At 53.3% G+C, this 19956-nt stretch overlaps 1 protein-coding gene across 13 annotated transcripts in view; it reads right to left on the reverse strand.

Moving 5' to 3' along the window:
* PCNT (pericentrin) overlaps window positions 1-19956 on the reverse strand; it is a 121047-nt gene that overhangs the window by 75968 nt on the left and 25123 nt on the right. For all 13 annotated transcript variants that reach the window (XM_077995265.1, XM_015132670.3, XM_077995264.1 and 10 more), the window contains 9 exons: window positions 19318-19492; window positions 18668-18804; window positions 16616-16727; window positions 14835-15057; window positions 13633-13714; window positions 12027-12201; window positions 10426-10643; window positions 3388-3842; window positions 1247-1802 (listed from right to left, as the gene is read on the reverse strand). In XM_077995265.1, the coding sequence (XP_077851391.1) occupies window positions 1247-1802; window positions 3388-3842; window positions 10426-10643; window positions 12027-12201; window positions 13633-13714; window positions 14835-15057; window positions 16616-16727; window positions 18668-18804; window positions 19318-19492 (2133 nt within the window). The remainder of the gene's footprint in view (window positions 1-1246; window positions 1803-3387; window positions 3843-10425; window positions 10644-12026; window positions 12202-13632; window positions 13715-14834; window positions 15058-16615; window positions 16728-18667; window positions 18805-19317; window positions 19493-19956) is intronic.

Here is a 19956-nt window from a genome sequence, read left to right on the forward strand (position 1 = left end):
CCTCCAGGGTTCACGTCATTCTCCTGCCTCAGCCTCCCAAGTAGCTGGGACTACAGGTGCCTGTCACCACATCTGGCTAATTTTTTGTATTTTTAGTAAAGACAGGGTTTCACTGTGTTAGCCAGGATGGTCTTGATCTCTTGACCTCATGATCCGCCTGCCTTGGCCTCCCAAAGTGCTGGGATTACAGGTGTGAGCTATTTTTGATTTTTTTTTTTTTTTTTTGAGATAGGGTCTCACTGTTACAGTCCAGGCTGGAGTGCAATGGCACAGTCTTGGCTCACCCTGTAGCCTCGACTTCCTGGGTTCAAGCAATCCTCCTGCTTCTGCCTCCAAAGTAGCTGAGACTACAGGTGAGTGCCCCCACGCCCAGCTAATTGTTTTTATTTTTTGTAGACCACAGGCTGGTCTCAAACTCCTGGGCTCAAGTAATCCAACTGCCTCGGCCTCCTAAACTGCTGTGATTACAGACGTGAGCCATCGTGCCTGGCCCATCACTGCTCTTGAAACGTGGCAAAAGGGTTTAATTACAGGAAACATCAATAAAGGAGGGGCCCAAGGCTCTGAATACACAACACGACAATCAGATCTACCCACAGCACCTGGAAACCAAGTCGGCTGCAGGAGTGCCAGTCAGCCTTGAGGAATACTCCGAAGCCCACAAAACCCCACACCAAGGACTGGGCCCTCTCACATACGAGAGCAAAGCCTTTAGCAAGGTGCCTGTGATCAAAATAACCCTTCAACTCGATGTTTTAAAGCCCAGCTCAGGCCAGGTGCGGTGGCTCATGCCTGTAATCCCAGCACTTTGGGAGGTCAAGGCGAGTGTTATCGCCTGAGGTCAGGAGTTCGAGACCAGCTTGGCCAACATGGTGAAACCCAGTCTCTACTAAAAATACAAAAATTAACCGGGCATAGTGGCAGGCGCCTGTAATCCCGGCAACTTGGGAGGCTGAGGCAGGAGAATCACTTGAACCCAGGAGGCGGAGGTTGCAGTGAGCCAAGATCTCACCATTGCACTCCAACCTGGTGACACAGCAAGACTTTGTCTCAAAAATAAAAAAAATTTTAAAAAAGCCCAGTTCACAACGAGACCAGAAGTCTCCATTGATCTTGGCAGCCTGTGAGACATACAGACACCCGCACAGGCTCACACAGCACACACGCAGACATGTGACACGCGGTGGAAACACACGGGTTGGGGGAGAGGTCTGCCCTGAGCTGGGGCAGGGTCCGGGCGCCTTACCTGGTGCGCTCCCTGCAGCTCGTGAGCCACGGTTCCAGCGAGCTCCGTGCTCGCTGCGGTTTGCAGGCCGTCCCGCACAGACTGTAGCTCCTCGTCATGTTTTTGCTTCAGTTTCTCCAACTCTTGAGTCAAAATTGTTTGGTGAAGAGAGTCCTGTTTCCGCAGTTGTTCCTCAAAGTCTGCTCGTAAGAGCTCTAGGGCCCGCCTGTGCTCCTCACGGATGGTCTGAATTTCAGACAGGTAACAGGATTCCAAAGAATCAAGGCTGGACAGATGTCTGGTCTCCAGAGCGCTGAGGTCGGCAGCGTGTTCCGTCTGCAGTTCGGCCACACGTGCGGCCAGCAGAGCCCCCTGCTTGCTCTCTAACGAGGCCGTCAGCTCACCCAGCGCCGCCTGGTGTCTGGCCTCGAGCTCTGCCGTCACTGACAGGAGCCGCTGCTGGTGCCTCTCCTGGAGGAGCTGCAGCTCGCGGGTGTGCTGCTCCTGGGCCTCCCGCAGGAAGGCATCCTGTTCTGCACTGAATTTCTCGGTGATCTCTTTACGTTCCTCTAAAAACCTGTGGCAACAAAGTGAACACAGGACAGCTAAATACGCACCCAGGAAGCATCGATCCTTGCAAAAGCCAAGTCAGTTTCCTAAAGGAAACGCCACTTCAACTGTTCAGGTCTTCGTTTTGGGATTTTAACTGCTCTTAGTACTTCTCCGTCTGCCACCAGAAATAACAAGTGGGAGAGAGAAGAGGCCCCAAGAAGCCAGAGGAGCCCAGAGGCCAAAGGCCAAAGCCATGGGAGTCACCAGGTCACAGACCACAGGTAGGACCCAGCACCCTCGGCAAGAGACGGTGCACACATATCCCCACCAGAGCCACGCACGGCAGGTACAACCGACCTCCTACTCACACCAGGGCGTCCGAGCCAGGTCCCAACTAAGAATCCCAAGGCAATCTCTGCTCCTCAGCAGGGAAGGGGCACTGCCCATAGGGGCCCATGGGGAGGGGGAGGCCTCAGAACCCCATGACAGTGAATAGAATCCCATGGCAGTGAATTAAGGAGGTGCAGGCGGCACTCAGGGCCGAAGACAGAGGAAGTGAGAGTCCTCACAGAAGGACCTGCTCCCATCAGGAGGCCAAAATGCCTGGAGCCGGAGAGTCCTGCAAAATGCGGAGGCCTCCTAAGGGCGCTGGCGACACAGGACAGATGGCAAGAGGCACGGGCACCTCTGCGCCTGGAAGCCTCTCCTGAGGGCCTCCTTGGCTCCGCTCCACCACGAAGCACAAGTGTCGCAGCCTGGGGAGAAGAACGTCCTGCTCGTGTTCATGCAGCCCTGGCGACTTGAACGTGAGTTTCTCCAACCCCAGAGCAGATCCCCGTGTGGCCCCAAGTTCTCCAACCCCTGAGCGGGGCCCTGTGGGGCCCCAAGTTCTCCAACCCCTGAGCAGGGCCCTCTGTGGCCCTGAGTTCTCCAACCCCTGAGTGGGGCCCTCAGCGGCCCCAAGTTCTCCAACCCCTGAGCGGGGACCTCTGTGGCCCTGAGTTTTCCAATCCCCAAGCGGGGCCCTGTGCAGCCCTGGCTGCTGGGCAAGAGCTGGGTGGGGCAGACAGATGAGAAGGAATGGCACAGCCCAGGGACTGAGGCTCACAAAAAGGGGTCAACACCAACAGGCAAAGAACCCAATCACTTTCTAAACCTCTTGAAAACTTCAGAGAAGAGTGGGTATGTTTTAGAAAAACATGCTTATTTTTAAAAATCACCTGTTTAAGTTAAAAAAAATATAAAAACGCTTAGTGGATAAACTCCATGTCCTTATGACACCTTATAAACGAGGTTTAGCTTCTATTGTTCAAATCTTAAAACATGCGAAGAACAACAGAGACGATGACTGATGTTCACCCTGGATACCCACCCAGGGAGTGCAGGCTTGGGGGGCTTTGAGGCAGCGACTGCCAGCCTGCCCGTCCGAGCACAAAGCTGTCCCACTGCCATCAGGCTGAAAACCTAGAGCGCCACACCTTGCTCCAGCTCCCTCCAGACCTTTTCGCCCAGTGGAGCCCACAGCGGCTCCTCCCAGGAGCCTGCCCACCCTCTACCCTCCACGGTGTCTGGCCTCACAGGGACTGCAGATGGCATCACCACAAACCCACCTGCTCCGGGCCAGTATCAGCTGCAGGGCACAGTCTTCCTTCACGTGGAGCGCGGCAAGCTCCCCGTCCTGGGCTGTGGGCGGCTCCCGCCCACACTGGCTGCAACGCAGGGCATCATCTGAAGTGAGCTCCTGTTCCAGCTGCTGCAGGCGGCCCTGCTGCTCCGTCAAGGACCTCTCCAGATCCAGGATCTGGGCTGCCTGTTGGTCCTGAAGCTGCCTCATTTCAGCTTCTCGAAGCTCAAACTTGTTTACGATGGTCTGTTTCTCGGACTCAGCCTTTTCTCTCAGTTCAAGAAGCATCAACGTTAACTTCTCCTCAGCTTCCCGCTGTAGCTCCTCCTTCATAACTTTCCAGTCCATTTCTTTTTTTTGGAATTCCTGTTTCATCAGCTCAGTCTTCTGCTTGGCATTATTTAGTTCCTCCTGGTGGTCTTCAACTAGATTGTGTTTTACCTATAGACAACATAATTTTATTTAGGAGGGAAAACGTTAATGTAAGAGATTATTAGAAGAGACAACCCAAACCCACCCCTGAAGAGAGGGCAACTTTCACCACACACACACCCATTACGCTGCACACAGCAATGGAAATGATTCTCATGTTAATGAGAACGGAAGAAACCTAAAGTGAACAAATCTAAAACTAAATAAAATGCCTCCTACATCCTGGCACCGAGAACTGACTATTCTTTCTCTCTGGAGCCCGTGGCCTCGACAGCAACCAACAACTGAAGGCAGCACACATCAGCCGAGCAAAGGCAGCAGCTGGAGTCTTCTTTGTTCGGACCAAGACCAGTGGCAGGACTCCGATCGGCCGCAGGCCTCCGTTAGGGGAATGCCAACCCCACAGATAGCGCTGGGCCACCCGCGGCAAGCAGGACCAGACGCCCAGGAGGCAAGAGCAGTTGATGGTGCGATGCTCCCGATCTGTACAAGGTCAACGCCAGGACAACGGAAGACCTTGAGCAAGGGGTGCATGAACTGCAAGGCACACTGTAAAGGGATCCTGTGCAGAGGGGGAGGAAGGAGAATGCAGAGAGCAAATATCCTAATCTTTTTTTTGAGACAGGGTCTGGCTCTGTCACCCAGGCTGGATCACAGCTCACTGCAGCCTCAAACTCATGGGCTCAAGCAATTCTTTATAGAGACAGGGTTCTGCATGTTGCCCAGGCTGATCTTGAACTCCTGAGCTCAAGCAATCCGCCTGCCTCAGCCTCCCAAAGTGCTGGGATTGTTATAGGTGTGAGCCACCGTGCCTGACTTCCTGACTTTCAAAGAGAGAGAAAGTAGATCAATAAACTACTGAACTCATCAATAAGAAATAAACAGACAAAAAACCTAAAAAAGGCGTGCAAGATTGACCTCAACTCCTTATTTAAAAATTAAGTTATTAAAGTTTAGGGTCCTACTTCTGGTGATGCCTGTGCACCTCGCCAGACCAGCCCCCCAGAGACAACCACTATGAACTAAATAGAACATAACAAAAAGGCCGTGGAGAGACCCATAGGCGGACAGACCCTGGAGAGGGCTGGACGCTCAGAAGGAAGAAACGGCACTGGGCCATTTCTCTTTTTCCAGCCTTTCAGTAAGAGTAGGATCTGTCCGTGCTCCACATACAGAAATCCAAAATCCCACATATGAGCCAAAGGAACTGGAGAGTGAGGGAGGAAAGAGAGCTGCAATGCCTGGGAATGAACCCCGCGCAAATCTCAGGCTGACCCCGATCTGTACACGCAAGGGGCAGACTCTAAAAGCAGCAACCCAGCCAAAGCTACAAGACCTGAATTAACACCACGCCGCCACCTACACAGACACAGCGGAGCGTGGAGTCTGAAGTTAGCCAAGTGAACCGCCTGCTGCAACAGAACCCAGCCCTCTTCAGAGGAGCAGGACAGCACCCAGAGTCTCCAAATCTATCGCTCACGGTGTCCAGGGTGCGACCTGAACCCAGCCGACACATAAATAAGCAGGAAAACATGACCCCTGCTGAAAACACAATCAATGGAAACCATCACCAAAACCAAACAGATCATAAAATCCGCAGACAAGGGTTTTAAACATCTTTAAACACTGAACGAGAAACCCGTCACCTCGGACTTTTTTATGCCACAAAAATACTCCTCAAGAATCTAAGCAAAATAAAGACTTTTCAAAAAAACAGAGAAAATGTGTGCAGCACAGCAAGAGATGCGAAGGAGATCCTTCGGGCTGATGGGAATGACGCCAAACACTCAGATCCTCAGGAAGAAATGAAGAGCAGCAGAATGGCAAGTGTAAGGCCATTTTCCCTCTTAATTTCTTTCAAATACCAGTTTTCCAAAGCAAATCTCCTGACACTGCAGGAGGCGGATGTGATGTCTAGTCTATGAGAACTGCAGCACAGAAGACGATGGGGAAGTGACAAAGCACCTGTGCAGTTAGAGGCCACAGTTTACACAGCGCAGCAGCGTGGTGACTCTCAGGAGATTGTACTGATAAAAGACAAGGTTAAGAATCTGTACTCTTTTTTTTCTCTTTTCTCTGAGATGGAGTCTCGCCCTGTCACCCAGGCTGGAATGCAGTGTCGTGATCGCGGCTCACTGCAACCTCTGCTTCCCAGTTTCAAGCGATTCTTCTGCCTCAGGCCCCCAAGTGGCTGGGATTACAGGCATGCACCACCATGCTCACCTAATTTTTGTTTTTTTTTTTTTTTTTTTTTTTTTAGTAAAGACAGGGTTTCCCCATGTTGACCAGGCTGGTCTCAAACTCCTGACCTTGGGTGATCCACCCCCCTCCCAAAGTGCTGGGATTACTGGCCTGAGCCACCGCGCCGGCCAAGAATGTGTATTTTAATCCCTGGAGCAACTATTAAAAATATAATGCAAAGAAAAATAATTTAATAGTCAACAAATACATTAAAATCAATTCTAGAAAATATTCAAATAACCCAAAAACACAAGAAAAAAGGAAAAGCAGGGCCGGGCGCGGTGGCTCACGCCTGTAATCCCTGCACTTTGGGAGGCCGAGGCGGGCGGATCACGAGGTCAGTAGATCGAGACCATCCTGGCTAACACGGTGAAACCCCGTCTCTACTAAAATACAAAAAAATTAGCCGGGCGAGGTGGCGGGCGCCTGTAGTCCCAGCTACTCCGGAGGCTGAGGCAGGAGAATGGCGCGAACCCGGGAGGCGGAGCTTGCAGTGAGCCGAGATGGTGCCACTGCACTCCAGCCTGGGCGACAGAGTGAGACTCCGCCTAAAAAAAAAAAAAAAAAAAAAAAAAAAAAGGAAAAGCAGAACCGTGACCACCAGATGCGCCTCATAGAAAAAACGAACAGTGAAACAGAAGACCTAAATCAACCACGTCAGTAATTACAATAAACATTAATAGACTCAGAACTGCAATTGAAAGGCAGAGATTATCAGAATGGCTTAAAAACTGCCAGCTATGGCCAGGCGCGGTGGCTCACGCCTATAATCCCAGCACTTTGGGAGGCCGAGACAGGCGGATCACAAGGTTAGGAGATCGAGACCAGCCTGGTTAACACAGTGAAAACCCCGTCTCTACTAAAAATACAAAGAATTAGCCGGGCGTGGTGGCGGCGCCTGTAATCTCAGCACTTTGGGAGGCCGAGGCGGGCAGATCACAAAGTCAGGAGATCGAGACCAGCCTGGTTAACACAGTGAAACCCCGTCTCTACTGAAAATACAAAGAATTAGCCAGGCATGGTGGCGGGTGCCTGTAATCCCAGCTACTCGGGAGGCTGAGGCAGGAAAATGGCATGAACCTGGGAGGCAAAGCTTGCCGTGAGCCAAGATCGCGTCACTGTACTTCAGCCTGGGCAACAGAGCAAGACTCCATCTCAAAAAAAAAAAAAAAAATTGCCAACTATATGCTGTCCATATAAAATGCACTTTACTTTGAATAGATTAAAAGTAGGCCAGGTGCAGTGGCTCACATCTGTATCCCAGCACTTTGGGAGGCTGAGGCGGGTGGATCACTTGAGCCCAAGAGCTTGAGACCAGCCTGGGCAACATGGCGAAACCCATCTCTACAAAAAATACAAAAATTAGCTCAGCATGGTGGTGCGTACCTGTACTCCCAGCTACTTGGGAGGCTGAGGTGGGAGGATCCCTTGAGTCTGGGAGGAAGAGGTTGCAGTGAGCCAAGACTGTGCCACTGCACTCCAGCCTGGGCAACAGCCTGTCTCAAAAAAAAATAAAAAATAAAAAATAAAATGAATAAAAAAATATACATCAGATAAATATGCACACGAAGGTTAGAATGACTGTACTGACAAAAGATGAGGGTAGATGCGATGGCTCACGTCTGTAATCCCAACAATTTGGGAGGCTGAGGCGGACAGATCATGAGGTCAGGAGTTCGAGACCAGCCTGGCCAACATAATGAAACTCCGTCTCTATTAAAAATACAAAAATTAGCCAAGTGTGGTGGCACGTGCCTGTAGTCCCAGCTACTCGGGAGGCTGAGGCAGGAGAATCACTTGAACCCGGGAGGCGGAGGCTGCAGTGAGCCAAGATCGTGCCTCCACATTCCAGCCTGGCGACAGAGTGAGACTGTGTCAAAAAAAAAAAAAGAAAAAAAAAACAGGAAGTGGATTTTTTTTAGGAAGACATTACATCACAAATGTGTACATGTGTAACAACAGAGCTTCCACATATTCAAAACAAGAATTAAAATTAACAAGAGAGAAATCCACAGTCCTCTGCCCATAATTGATACAAGGAGGTAAAATGGTGGCCTGCAAAAATCATAAAGATACGAGCATCAAAAAGTCACTTGGGGCCAGGTGCAGTGGCTCACGTCTGTAATGCCAGCACTTTGGGAAGCCAAGGCGGGCAGATCACTTGAGATCACGAGTTTGAGACCAGCCTAGCCAACATGGTGAAACCCCGTCTCTACTAAAACTACAAAAATTAGCGTGGCCGGGTGCGGTGGCTCATGCCTATAATCCCAGCACTTTGGGAGGCGGAGGTGGGTGGATCACAAGGTCAGGAGATCGAGACCATCCTGGATAACATGGTGAAACCCTGTCTCCACTAAAAATACAAAAAAAAATAAAAATAAAAATTAGCCAGGCGTGGTGGCAGGCGCCTGTCGTCCCAGCTACTCGGGAGGCTGATACAGAATGGTGTAAACCCGGGAGGTGGAGCTTGCAGTGAGCCGAGATTGCGCCACTGCACTCCAGCCTGGGCAACAGAGCAAGACTCCATCTTAAAAATAAAAATTAAAATTAAAAAATTAAAAAAATTAGCCGGGCCTGGTGGTGTGCACCTGTAATCCCAGCTACTTGGGAGGCTGAGGCAAGAGAAACGCTTGAACCCGGGAGGCGGAGGTTGCAGTGAGCTGAGATTGCACCACTGCACTCCAGCCTGGGTGACAGAGCAAGACTTCGTCTGAAAAAAGACAAAAACAAAAACAAAACAAGTCACTTGGGCAAGTCTGTCTTCAGCCAACAGTGCCAGAGAAAGCCACACACTGGTGGCTGCAGGTGCCATCGGCACACGACCATCGGCCCACTTACCACCTGCCCGGCTCCCCACAGGGCTCTACCCTTACCTCTATTTTGCTGGAAGTCCTTACCAACACCTGAGTTTACCAAACCGCAAGGGATCAGACCTGCAGGTCATCATAGCTGCCTATCAAGCTGTCTCTTGATGGAGAATGAAAATCATTCTCGGGGAGACATTCACAGGGAGGAGCAAAGGAGAGGGAGAAACAGGACACAAACAGAAACGAAAACACTGTCACAAGCATGAGCTTGAGTCAGAACACGCATGACAAGACACAGTAATTTCGGTTCACTTTAACTCCACTGCTCCAGCATGGAATGGGCCGAGCTGCCCCGGCTGTAACAAGCCCATGGGCCCCGAGCTGCCCTGGCTGTAACAAGCCCATGGGCCCCGAGCTGCCCTGGCTGTAACAAGCCCATGGGGCCACGTGCAGGCTGCTGTCTTGTCGCTCTACCATCGTTTATGACACGACAGTGACTTCACACTCGCAAAGGGCGAGGAAGAGCGTCAGAGGGCGCCTCTTCCATGGGGCAAAACAGCACAGGAAGAGCCTGGGGAACGTGGATGCAATTTAAAATGTGGGGTGAGCATCAGAGGCCACCAACGTGCTTGGCACCCAGGCTCGTGCCTCCTCCCGGAGCCCTCTGAGGACACCCAGACAGTTTCCCTAAGAAATCTTGATTCAGAGGGCCAGGTATGGTGGCTCACACCTGTAATCCCAGCACTGTGGGAGGCCGAGGCAGGTGGATCACTTGAAGTCAGGCGTTTGAGACTAGCCTGGCCAACAAGGTCAAACACTGTCTCTACAAAAAATACAAAAATTGGCCGGGCGCAGTGGCTCAAGCCTGTAATCCCAGCACTTTGGGAGGCCAAGACAGGTGGATCACAAGGTCAGGAGATCGAGACCATCCTGGCTAACCCGGTGAAACCCCGTCTCTACTAAAAAATACAAAAAATTAGCCGGGCGAGGTGGCGGGCGCCTGTAATCCCAGCTACTCGGGAGGCTGAGGCAGGAGAATGGCATAAACCCGGGAGGCGGAGCTTGCAGTGAGCTGAGATCCGGCCACTGCACTCCAGCCTGGGCGACAGAGCGAGACTCCGTCTCAAAAAAAAAAAAAAAAAAAAAAAAATTTGGCATACTGGCACATGTTTGTAATCCCAGCTATCAGGGGATCACTTGAAATCAGGAAGCAGAGATTGCAGTGAGCTGAGATCGTGCCACTGCACTCCAACCTGGGCAACAGAATGAGACTCTGCTTCAAAACAAAACAAAAAAAAAGAAATCTTCACTTAGAACTTCAGTTTTGCCCCTGTGCTGACTCTGACGAGATTCTCTCCAACCACCACCCACTACTGGCATTGCCAGGAACAGTTTCAAGAATTTACAGGACTGTTGCCCTTACAAATGTGGCAGGTGCTGGGCTGTCCCCAGGACGCCCCTCCACACACAAGGACACAAGCCTTTCAAGTGGAAGAGGGCGAGGACTCAGGCGGGAGGCGCTGGGCTGTGGAGTCACGACTCACCTTCTCCAAATTCTCCTTCAGACGGGTTTCATGCTGCAACTTCTCGTACAAATTTCTGTTTTCTATTTTTAGGAGTTCAATTTCTTCCTTGAGTTCAGTCTGAAGAAGCGAAAGTTTAACCTTATGCTCAGTTTCCAGACCCAAGACTCTGGCTGCCACCTCTGTGTCGGCCTCCAAGGCCCTGTCCTGCACGCCCTGGAGATGCACCCAGGGAAGCCCTGTGTGGATAAGGAGCAGGGAAGACAGTCAGGCCAGAGCTGGCCCTCGACGGAGCCCACAATCTGCACAGGCAGAACGGCAACCTATAAACGCTTCTGACGGCAGACACTATGGATTTTCAAGCTCTGTGCTGACTCAGTGATGAAAGCAGGCACGGCTCTCTCAAGTCTCCCCTCCCTTTTGGGACACCTCCATGCTGCCCCAGCACAGCCCCGTCCTGAGTCACAGCGATGTCCTGGGCCCACACGACAGCTACACGGCCTGCCCAGGCCACTCCTTCATGTCAGGTGTGACAAGTGACCCTCCACGAGTTCCTGAGTGAACCTCATGCCTGTGACCAGATGTGGGCACATGTGTGTCACTCAGGGTCTATGAGGCAGCCACAAGGACACGGCCTTGAGCTCAGGGGCCCGCCAGGGTTCCCGTCCCAGCCCCTCCCCATGCTGCTCTGTGCCCGGGCACACTACCCCCACCAGCCCATTTCTTCCTCTGCAGAAGAGGAAAAAGGCAGAATGGACTACGTGGTGGCCAGGCACCAGTGGCGCTGACAACCATGCATATCAAAGGGCGGCTGTGGGGACAGCTGTGGTGCAGGACAGACGGGAGTGAGAACCAGATGCAGGCACCACCCCCCAGCTTGAAGGAGGCCCAGGCTTCTCTCACCTTGGCCACAGCGCAGAGTGGAGTCAGACCACCCACCTCCCAACAGGACCCATGGCCTCAGCCCCTCACCCCCACCATGGACGGCAGCCCCACCATCAGCACAGTCCACGCCAGTGGCCAAGGCTGCCTGCCCCTCCTGGAACCCGTGAGTGGTCAGTGTCCGGCGCCACGGGACCACAACTGTGAGATGACTGAGGTTTCCTCTCCGTCCCCTTCTGACCCCACAGCCCTGTGCCCCGTGCCCTACCTGGACATCCCACCTTCTGACCCCACAGCCCCGTGCCCCGTGCCCTGCCTGGACATCCCACAACCTTAGCCTGACTCGGTGAGTTGGGGGAGCTGGGCCTGCTGGGAGCAGAGCAGGGTCCTGGAAAAGCCTCCCCTGGGCCCAGTGGACACACATTCTCCCTCCAAAGGTGAGTGGTCACCACGTCCATCCAGCAATCCCATCCCCATGACCCCCAGGGTGGCCACCCAGGTCAGACCTGCCCTGCTGGGGCGCTGGCCCAGGACCCGCGCTCCTGCCCAGCCAGTGATCCCGCTCTAACACCAAACCCTCATCAGGACACACTCTGTTGAGGTGCCAACCCCAGCAGAAGAGGTCGGAGCACTCAGCTGCTTCATGGAGGACTTGGATCGAACCCAGGCTCCCAGGCTCTCGGAGAACGTCCCCCAGACCCGGGATCTGCCGACACCATGGCAGGGCGGGAGGGGCCCACCTTGGCTGCGCCCTTCGGAGGGCTCCAGACGCCACCCCTGTCCCAATGCTGAAGTCTCCGCACAGCGTCTGTCTGAGACGTGCCCCTCACGCTGGATGCAGTGGGGAGACTCCGGCGCTTCCAACAGGTGCCTGTGGCTTTCTTCTAACTCTGCCTGGAAGCATGGCAGGCTCTCCTACAGAGAAACCACGTGGGACAAGCACATCAGTGAGCCGAGCTACCTCGCTGGCAGCTATAACCCTCAAAGAGTGTTTCCCACTACGCACAAAGAAAACTCAAACCTCACCAGGTTCACGAGACCACACGCGGCGCCCTGGTGAACCCTGCCAGCCCACAGGCATGCTCACATGCTCTCCAGCCCACACCTGTCTCTTAGCCAGGCCTCCGGAAGACATACACGAACTGGTGGCACTGACAGGGTGCTCTCCAGGCGGGGAAGAGCCCTGGACTGGGCAGACCTCTCCTCAATGATCTCAGCAGCAAGGTCAGTAGGGCATGTGCCCACGCGTCTCTGCTGGTGGCCTCACATCTCAGGGCTGGGCTCTCTTCTCAAGGCCAGCCTCCTGTGACCACCGCCCACTAACAGCTGTGTCCTCATCACACCCACGCACAGAGGCAGGGGTTGGCTCTCAGGTGATACAGGGACACCTGGTGGGGCTGCCCACCCCACCCCTTCCCAGGTTCTCTCTCCAGGGCAGGGCCTGCTCATGGGAAGGTCCTGGCTGCCTGTTCCAGCTGGGCCCTTGCCCTTCTCTGGCGTTCCCCCCAGAGCCTCTTGTGCAGCGAATTCTGTCTTGGGGTCTGCTTTGCAGGGAACTCAAACTGGCGCACAGCCCGCTGCTACCCTGCCTGGCCACCCTGTGGCCTCCAGCAGGCCTGGGACCCCGCTCCAGTGAGGGCTCCTGGTCGTGCTCTCCAGCAGGCCCAGGGACCCGGCTCCAGAGTGAGGGCTCCTGGCCGCTGGGCCAAGATGCCCGGGTTCCCTTCCACTGGTTCCACCGTGCAACAAGCCATGCAGTGCTGCCCCACATCTCCTCCCTGCCCTCCTGTGTGTCCTCTGGAGCCCGACGCTGGGCTTGCTCATGCTGCACAGCAAGCACTCCGCAGTCACATGTACTGGCGGGCACCACGCTGGCAGCACAGACCCAGAACACTATCATCCCAGAAGTTCTGCTTGGACAGCACTGCCCCACAGAAGTTAAAGGTGACAGAAATGGCAGCATGGAAGCAACTCAAGGAAGAAACATAAAAGCCAGCAGACACTCTGTCTGTACTCAAAGCAAAGACACAATTTCACACCCTTCGAACTGCCACTGTCAAGTCTGACAAACGCAGTCCACTGCAGGGAGGAGGCCCTGCCCAAGCTAGGGCATCCCGGGGCTGAGGGAGGGGCTCCGGCTCCCCCAGCCACCCCCTTTCCTGATCAAACAGTGCACGGTGAGGCCCACTGTGGAGCAGCAGTGAGGTCGGGGCAGCATCCTCAAGCAGCCTTCCTCCCCTGGACAAGGCGGGAGGGATGGAAACACAGGCTCCATAATGTGCAAGACGCCCGGCTGGAAGGTCAAGAGCACAGGACTCTCCCTCTTCTCAGCGTGCGGCCAATTACCTTATGTCGCTCAGGGTTGAGTTCATCAACGTGATCTTTTCTTTCTTTCTCAGGTTTCTCTTCTAAACCCACACAGGACAACCTGAAAGGAAAACATTTTATAAAAACTTTACACACATGTCCCTTTTCCACATGCGCTCCATTTCCTCCCCAGGACCCACTGTTCACAGCAGAAGTGCCTCCTCATGCTTCCAGTCAAGGACGGGCAATGCCCACGTGCAGGGAGCCATGGCAATTGCAAAGCCAGGGACACAGCATAAGGACACGCAGACCTGGAATAGTGTGCCCGCCACTGACTCTCTCTCTCTCTCATGCACACACACACGACACACAGACCTGGAAGAGTGTGTGCCCACCACTGACTCTCTCTCTCACACACACACACACACACACACACGACACACAGACCTGGATGAGAGTATGCCTATCACTGACACACGTACACCAGGGACACAGCACAGGGACACGCAGACCTGAACAAGAGTGCACCTGTCACTGACTCATACTCACACACACACACACACACACACACACACACACACACACACACACACCAGGGACACAGCACACACAGCACAGGGACACGCAGACCTGAACAAGAGTGCGCCTGTCACTGACTCACACTCTCTCACACACATACACACACACACACCAGGGACACAGCACAGGGACATGCAGGCCTGGAGAAGAGTGCGCCCATCACTGACTCACAGATACGCAGGCCTGGAGGAGAGCGCCCCTGCCACTGATACACACGCACACACTGGCCTGGACGAGAGAGCGTCCACCACCAACATATACACACAGGCCTGGACGAGAGTGTGGCCACCACTGACACAAGCACACGCAGGCCTGGAGGAGAGCACGCCTGCCACCAACACACCCACACACGCTGGCCTGGACAAGAGTGTGCCCACTGACTCGTGCACACGCACGTGCTGGCCTGGATGACAGCGCGTCCCCCACCAACACGTACACACAGGCCTGGACGAGAGTGTGGCCACCAACAGCTCGCACACACACACATGCAGGCCACGCTCAGGTGCCCACGCCTGTGTCATCTTTTGAGTCTGGACCATAAAATGTGTGTGTATAAAAGGCCATTGGTGCCCACTGGCACAAAATCACCAACAAAATGACCCCTGAACTCGGAGCCCGGCCCCCGTGCGGCCAGAACTGAGGCTGGAAGCTGCTTTGCGTACCCAACTTCCACAGGGTCCAGAAGAGCATCTTCACTCGCCCCCTGCAGCCTCTGCTGCAACAGGGTTAGGTCTTCCTGGTAAGTTTTCTCGGCATCCCTTAATTTCTTTTCAAAATAAATCCTCAGTTGCTCCAGTTCGGACTCGTGCTGGGTTTTTTCTCGCTGTTTCAGCTGCTCTAAATCTTCCACGTGAGAGGCTCGTGCCAGGAGTTGCTCATGTAGCTCTGCATACACAACGGAGTCAGGCAATCATCTTAAAATGGGACACGCAGAACAAGCCAGGTGAGAGGCAAGAGCCTGGTTACCTGTGGTAACCAGGGGCAGAACTCGGAAAAGGGCCCATCCCAGAACCTGAGCGTGATGAGGGACCCCGGCGGCTTAGACTCGCATATGCCCCTGAACGTGGAGAGCTCTCTGGAAGCGGTGGCAAGAGCCACGGGGCCGGGAGCAAGAGCAGCCCTCGAAGTGGCAGGGATGTGGTGCGCACCGTCAGCAAGGAGACAGCCAATAGTCCTGCGGCCCCAGGAAACTGGATCCAGACCAACCTCAAACCCAGAAGCAGGCTCATCAGGTTGGCACACAACGGCTGACACCTGGATGTGGGCTATGGGGGACCCTGGACAGAAAACCCAGCTGCACCATCCTGGACTTTCTGTAAGCTAACAACTGTGTTGTTTTAGACGACCAAGTTTGTGCTAATTTGTTACACAGCAGCAGAGAAGCACCACGGACCCTAAGAGAACGTGTCCCCATGGCTACTGTGGTCAGAATACAGCCCGCTGCTCTACAGTGGCTGACAGCCAGCGACAGGCACCCCAGAGACGGCAAATAGGGGTTCTCTGCATGGGTCCCAAGAGGCAGGACAGAGACAAGCAGAGGACCAAGCCAGAGCCAGAGCCTGCAGGGACCAGCTGTGCCTGTGGCCCCTTCAGCTTCTCTCTTCTCCAGCCTCCAGTGACAGACAGACCCCCAGGGAAAGGTAAATTGACATGCTCTCGACATGGTCCCGACAGGGTGCAGGGCTGGGAGGTGGAGCCAGGCCTGGTGCCCTGGTGACAGTGGCAGTGTCTCCAGTTCTTTCTCCTCAGTGCTCTTTGTTCCAAATCCCACCACCCACAAGGACAAGTTGGGCCAGAAGGCTCTGTCTGCGCGTGAGCACCAGGAGACACGCAGTGGTTCACCCTCCTGTCCTGTGGCCCTGGGCGCCGGTGCCTGAATTGGGCTTGGCCAGCCCCTGCCCTCAAGCACCATCCTCCCCGTGGCACAGAGACCTCTCCGACATGGAACAGCGGGCCTGGGGTCGAGGTCTCCAGAGGCGCTCAGCTATAAGGGGACACCGGGACCAGAGCTGCCTTCACCAAGTGGCCTGGAGAGCCGGGGCCACAGGAGCCTGGCAGCAGGATGTGGGGCACTGCCCTGTGACCCCAGACACCAGGTGAGCCCACTCTTGGACAGCATTCAACCATCCTTCCGAGGCAAACGCTCAGCACCACTGGTGCTTTCCTTAGACCTGAAGGCACCCCGAGAGTGTCAGTCTCGGCCTTGAGGGACGCACAGGTGCACGCCACTGCTGCACTGATCTGCTTAGCATACAGCCAGGGCTGTCTCCCACAGAGCAAACCTCCACCTTCAAACCATGCACCTCAACCTTCAGGATGTCAAGCAGGTAAATCCACTTTTTTGTGTTTGCTGGAACTGTTAAATTCTGGCTTGGGGTTACAACAATGAAAAATGCACAGCTTCAGCTTTGGAGGATCTGAATTTCCCAACACAATTCCTTACCACTCAATTCCTGTCTACTGGTCCTGGCAGAATCAAGCTGGGACCACAAGCGCCTGATCTCTTCTTGTGACTGTGCCTTCAGGTCTTCATACGATGCCTGAAGATTCTCTAACTGGAAAAAGCAAAGCGTCCGGGTGAGACTCTCATGAACTCAAGGCCCCCACCCCAGCAGTGGTTTTATCCCTGCCACGGCGATCCTCAGGGTAAAAGCTCACATCCCAAACCTGTAGCTCAGAGAAAGCCAGCCACAGCAGAGACCGAGAGAGCTCTGTCCATGACAAGTGGGATCAGTCAGTGCTGGCCCCACGAGGCCAGGCACTTTCAGAATCTCAGGAACTTCCAGCTCTGTTTGTCTCAGCCGAGGAGTTGGCACGGCCAGGTTCCATGCCGGCCGCAGCTGTGCGGTTTCATCTTGTGCACCTCCCTGCTTCAGTTTAGGGTCACACATACAGACTGCTGAATGGAATGGAGGGAGTCTTACTAGCCCACAGTACCCAAGACTACCAAATAGGGAGTTTCTCACTTTCAATACTTTCACATTAAGGAAGCAGGTCCCTCTTACACAGACACTAAATTTCTCTGTACGTTCAGCAAGAGTCCAGCCCAGCGCAGCACAGCGTGATGTCCTCCTGGGCAACGCTGCACCTGGGGCTGGCCTGTCCTTCTCGTGGAAACGGCCCCTCCTACCTTTCCCCATCACAGGCATCAGGACCAGAAGATGCTACCAGCCCCCTCTTTCCCATCTGGGAGGGAGAGCCTGGAAGGGCCCAGGGAGAGAATGGGGGTGTAGAGTGAGCCCCGGCCTAGACTCTGCAGAAGAGGAGGGTATGTGGGCACCAGAGGCCCACTGGGAGACACAAGGGGCCCAAGATAGGCCTCTCTAAGACTACGGACCCCAACTACTTCCGTATTCTCAGGTTTGTAAATCTTTCACACACTACGATTAACCCTATCTCTGATTTATGCTTTAATTTCTTCAACTAATTCTTGGGATACTCAGTTTGAGTCTCAGGTTTGTCAGGCATGAGGACCTGGCCACATCGACATTCTGACATGTAGCGTTTCATTAGAGAAGCATCTTGAATACACACAGCAGAAATGTTTGCTAACTTTTCCTAGGAATCTCATGTGTACTGGATTACTGTTAGAGGATGTGGCCTTACACTCCCACCCAGTGTTTGAAATTTGTGTAACTGTCTCAGGGACACCTGTAAAGAATATGCATTTCTAAGTATAAGACTGAACATCATTATTAAATCACTCTCGCAGACTATATGCTTACACTTTTATTCACCACTGACAGTCTATTTTTTATTTTATTTTATTTATTTATTTATTTTTGAGATGGAGGCTCGCTCTGTCGCTCAGGCTGGAGTGCAGTGGTGCGATCTCAGCTCACTGCAACCTCCACCTCCCAGGTTCAAGCAATTCTCGTGCCTCAGTCTCCCGAGTAGCTGGGATTACAGATGCCCGCCACCACGCCTGGCTAATTTTTGTCTTAAACCCCTGACCTCATAATCTGCCCGCCTTGGCCTCCCAACGTGCTAGAATTACAGGCGTGAGCCACTGTGCCCAGCCAGTCTCTTTAAATTTAGTACTTAAGTTTTAGCAAATAACATAATATGAAATAGCCCAATTCCAAAATCTGTTAAAACATCCCTAATAGGCCGGGCGCGGTGGCTCAAGCCTGTAATCCCAGCACTTTGGGAGGCCGAGACGGGCGGATCACGAGGTCAAGAGATTGAGACCATCCTGGCTAACACGGTGAAACCCCGTCTCTACTAAAAAAATACAAAAAAAACTAGCCGGGCGAGGTGGCGGGCACCTGTAGTCCCAGCTACTCGGGAGGCTGAGGCAGGAGAATGGCGTAAACCCGGGAGGCGGAGCTTGCAGTGAGCTGAGATCCGGCCACTGCACTCCAGCCTGGGCGACAGAGCGAGACTCCGTCTCAAAAACAAACAAACAAACAAAAATCCCTAATATACCAAGTAATTAAAATAACGAAGCTGCTACCCACCACCAAGTAATTAAAATAACCAGGCTACTACCCACCTCCAGCTGTTTTTCTTTTTCGCTCTCTTTGAACTTGAACTCCAAGTCTTCTAAACACCGGCAGTGCTCGGACTGCAGGTCTTCACGTAACTTCTCAATGGCTGCTTGATGTTGACTCTCCAGGTTCCTAAGGGCCGCTAGAAAGGTAAAGCAACGCCACTTGGTTTACAAGACATCACCCTCCTCAACGGCGACCTCAGTGACAATAATGGCACATGCAGAGCGCTGCCACCCAGAGCCCCATCCTGGGCACCCCCACCTCCCCCGGGCCCCTCATTTGAGCCTCACATGCCTGATAGCGCAAGGGGACATCGCCTACCCATGCCACCCACCAGGAGGGTCACATTGGAACACACAACCCTGGAGTTTCAAAAATGAACAAGCACAACGCTGCTGCTTTGATAATAATTTAGCAACTGAACATGCCAAGAAAAATCTCTGAAACAAAGATCGGGAAGGTTTAAGGACCCTGAGAGACCTGTGACCCCTGACGGCCACCAGCATGTCACACGTGCACGGAGCCATCCAGCATTTAGAAGCAAGGCAGGAAACGTGTGCGCAATGACACATGGTGACATGAACGACATTCCTTCCAGCACTACCCAGGAAAACTCAGTCCCACTCCAAACTTTCTCATTCTCATTACTCACATTCAGCCTGGTTTTTGTCTTGAAAAATCTTCTCCAACTCAGCTCTCTGTTCTGCCAATTCTTTCTGAAACTGGTTTTGTAAATCCTCCATTTCTGACTGATGCTTTGCAGACAATTCTTTGCGTAGATTTTCTAAACATAAATCTTTTTCAGATTCCCAGTCTTCCTTCAGGGTCTAAATTAAAAGAAAAAAAAATCAAAGTCAATAGTTGATTATCTGTGCTAAAGAAATTTAAATCACACAGTCAAAACCTATGAGCAGGCCAGGTAAAGTGGCTCATGTCTGTAATCCCAGCACTCTGAGAGGCTGAGGCCGGCAGATTGCCTGAGGCCAGGAGTTAGGATTAGAGACCAGCCTGGGCAACATAGTGAGACCCCATCTCTACAAAAAAAATACAAAAATTAGTGGGGTGTGGTGGCATGCGCCTATATTCCCAGCTACTCGGGAGGCTGCTGAGGCAGGAGATCAAATGAGCCCAGGAGGTCCAGGCTGCAGTGAGCTGTGATTGTGCCACTGCACTCCAGCCTGGGAGGCAGAACGAGACCCTGTCTCAAAAAAAAAAAAAAAAGAACTGGCAGTCATGGCCCCCAACTAAGCTGCCCTGACAGGCCTGACACCCAGTCTCTCACCTGAATGCT

This window comes from Macaca mulatta, chromosome 3, assembly GCF_049350105.2.
Source record: "Macaca mulatta isolate MMU2019108-1 chromosome 3, T2T-MMU8v2.0, whole genome shotgun sequence".
Lineage (NCBI taxonomy): Eukaryota > Metazoa > Chordata > Mammalia > Primates > Cercopithecidae > Macaca > Macaca mulatta.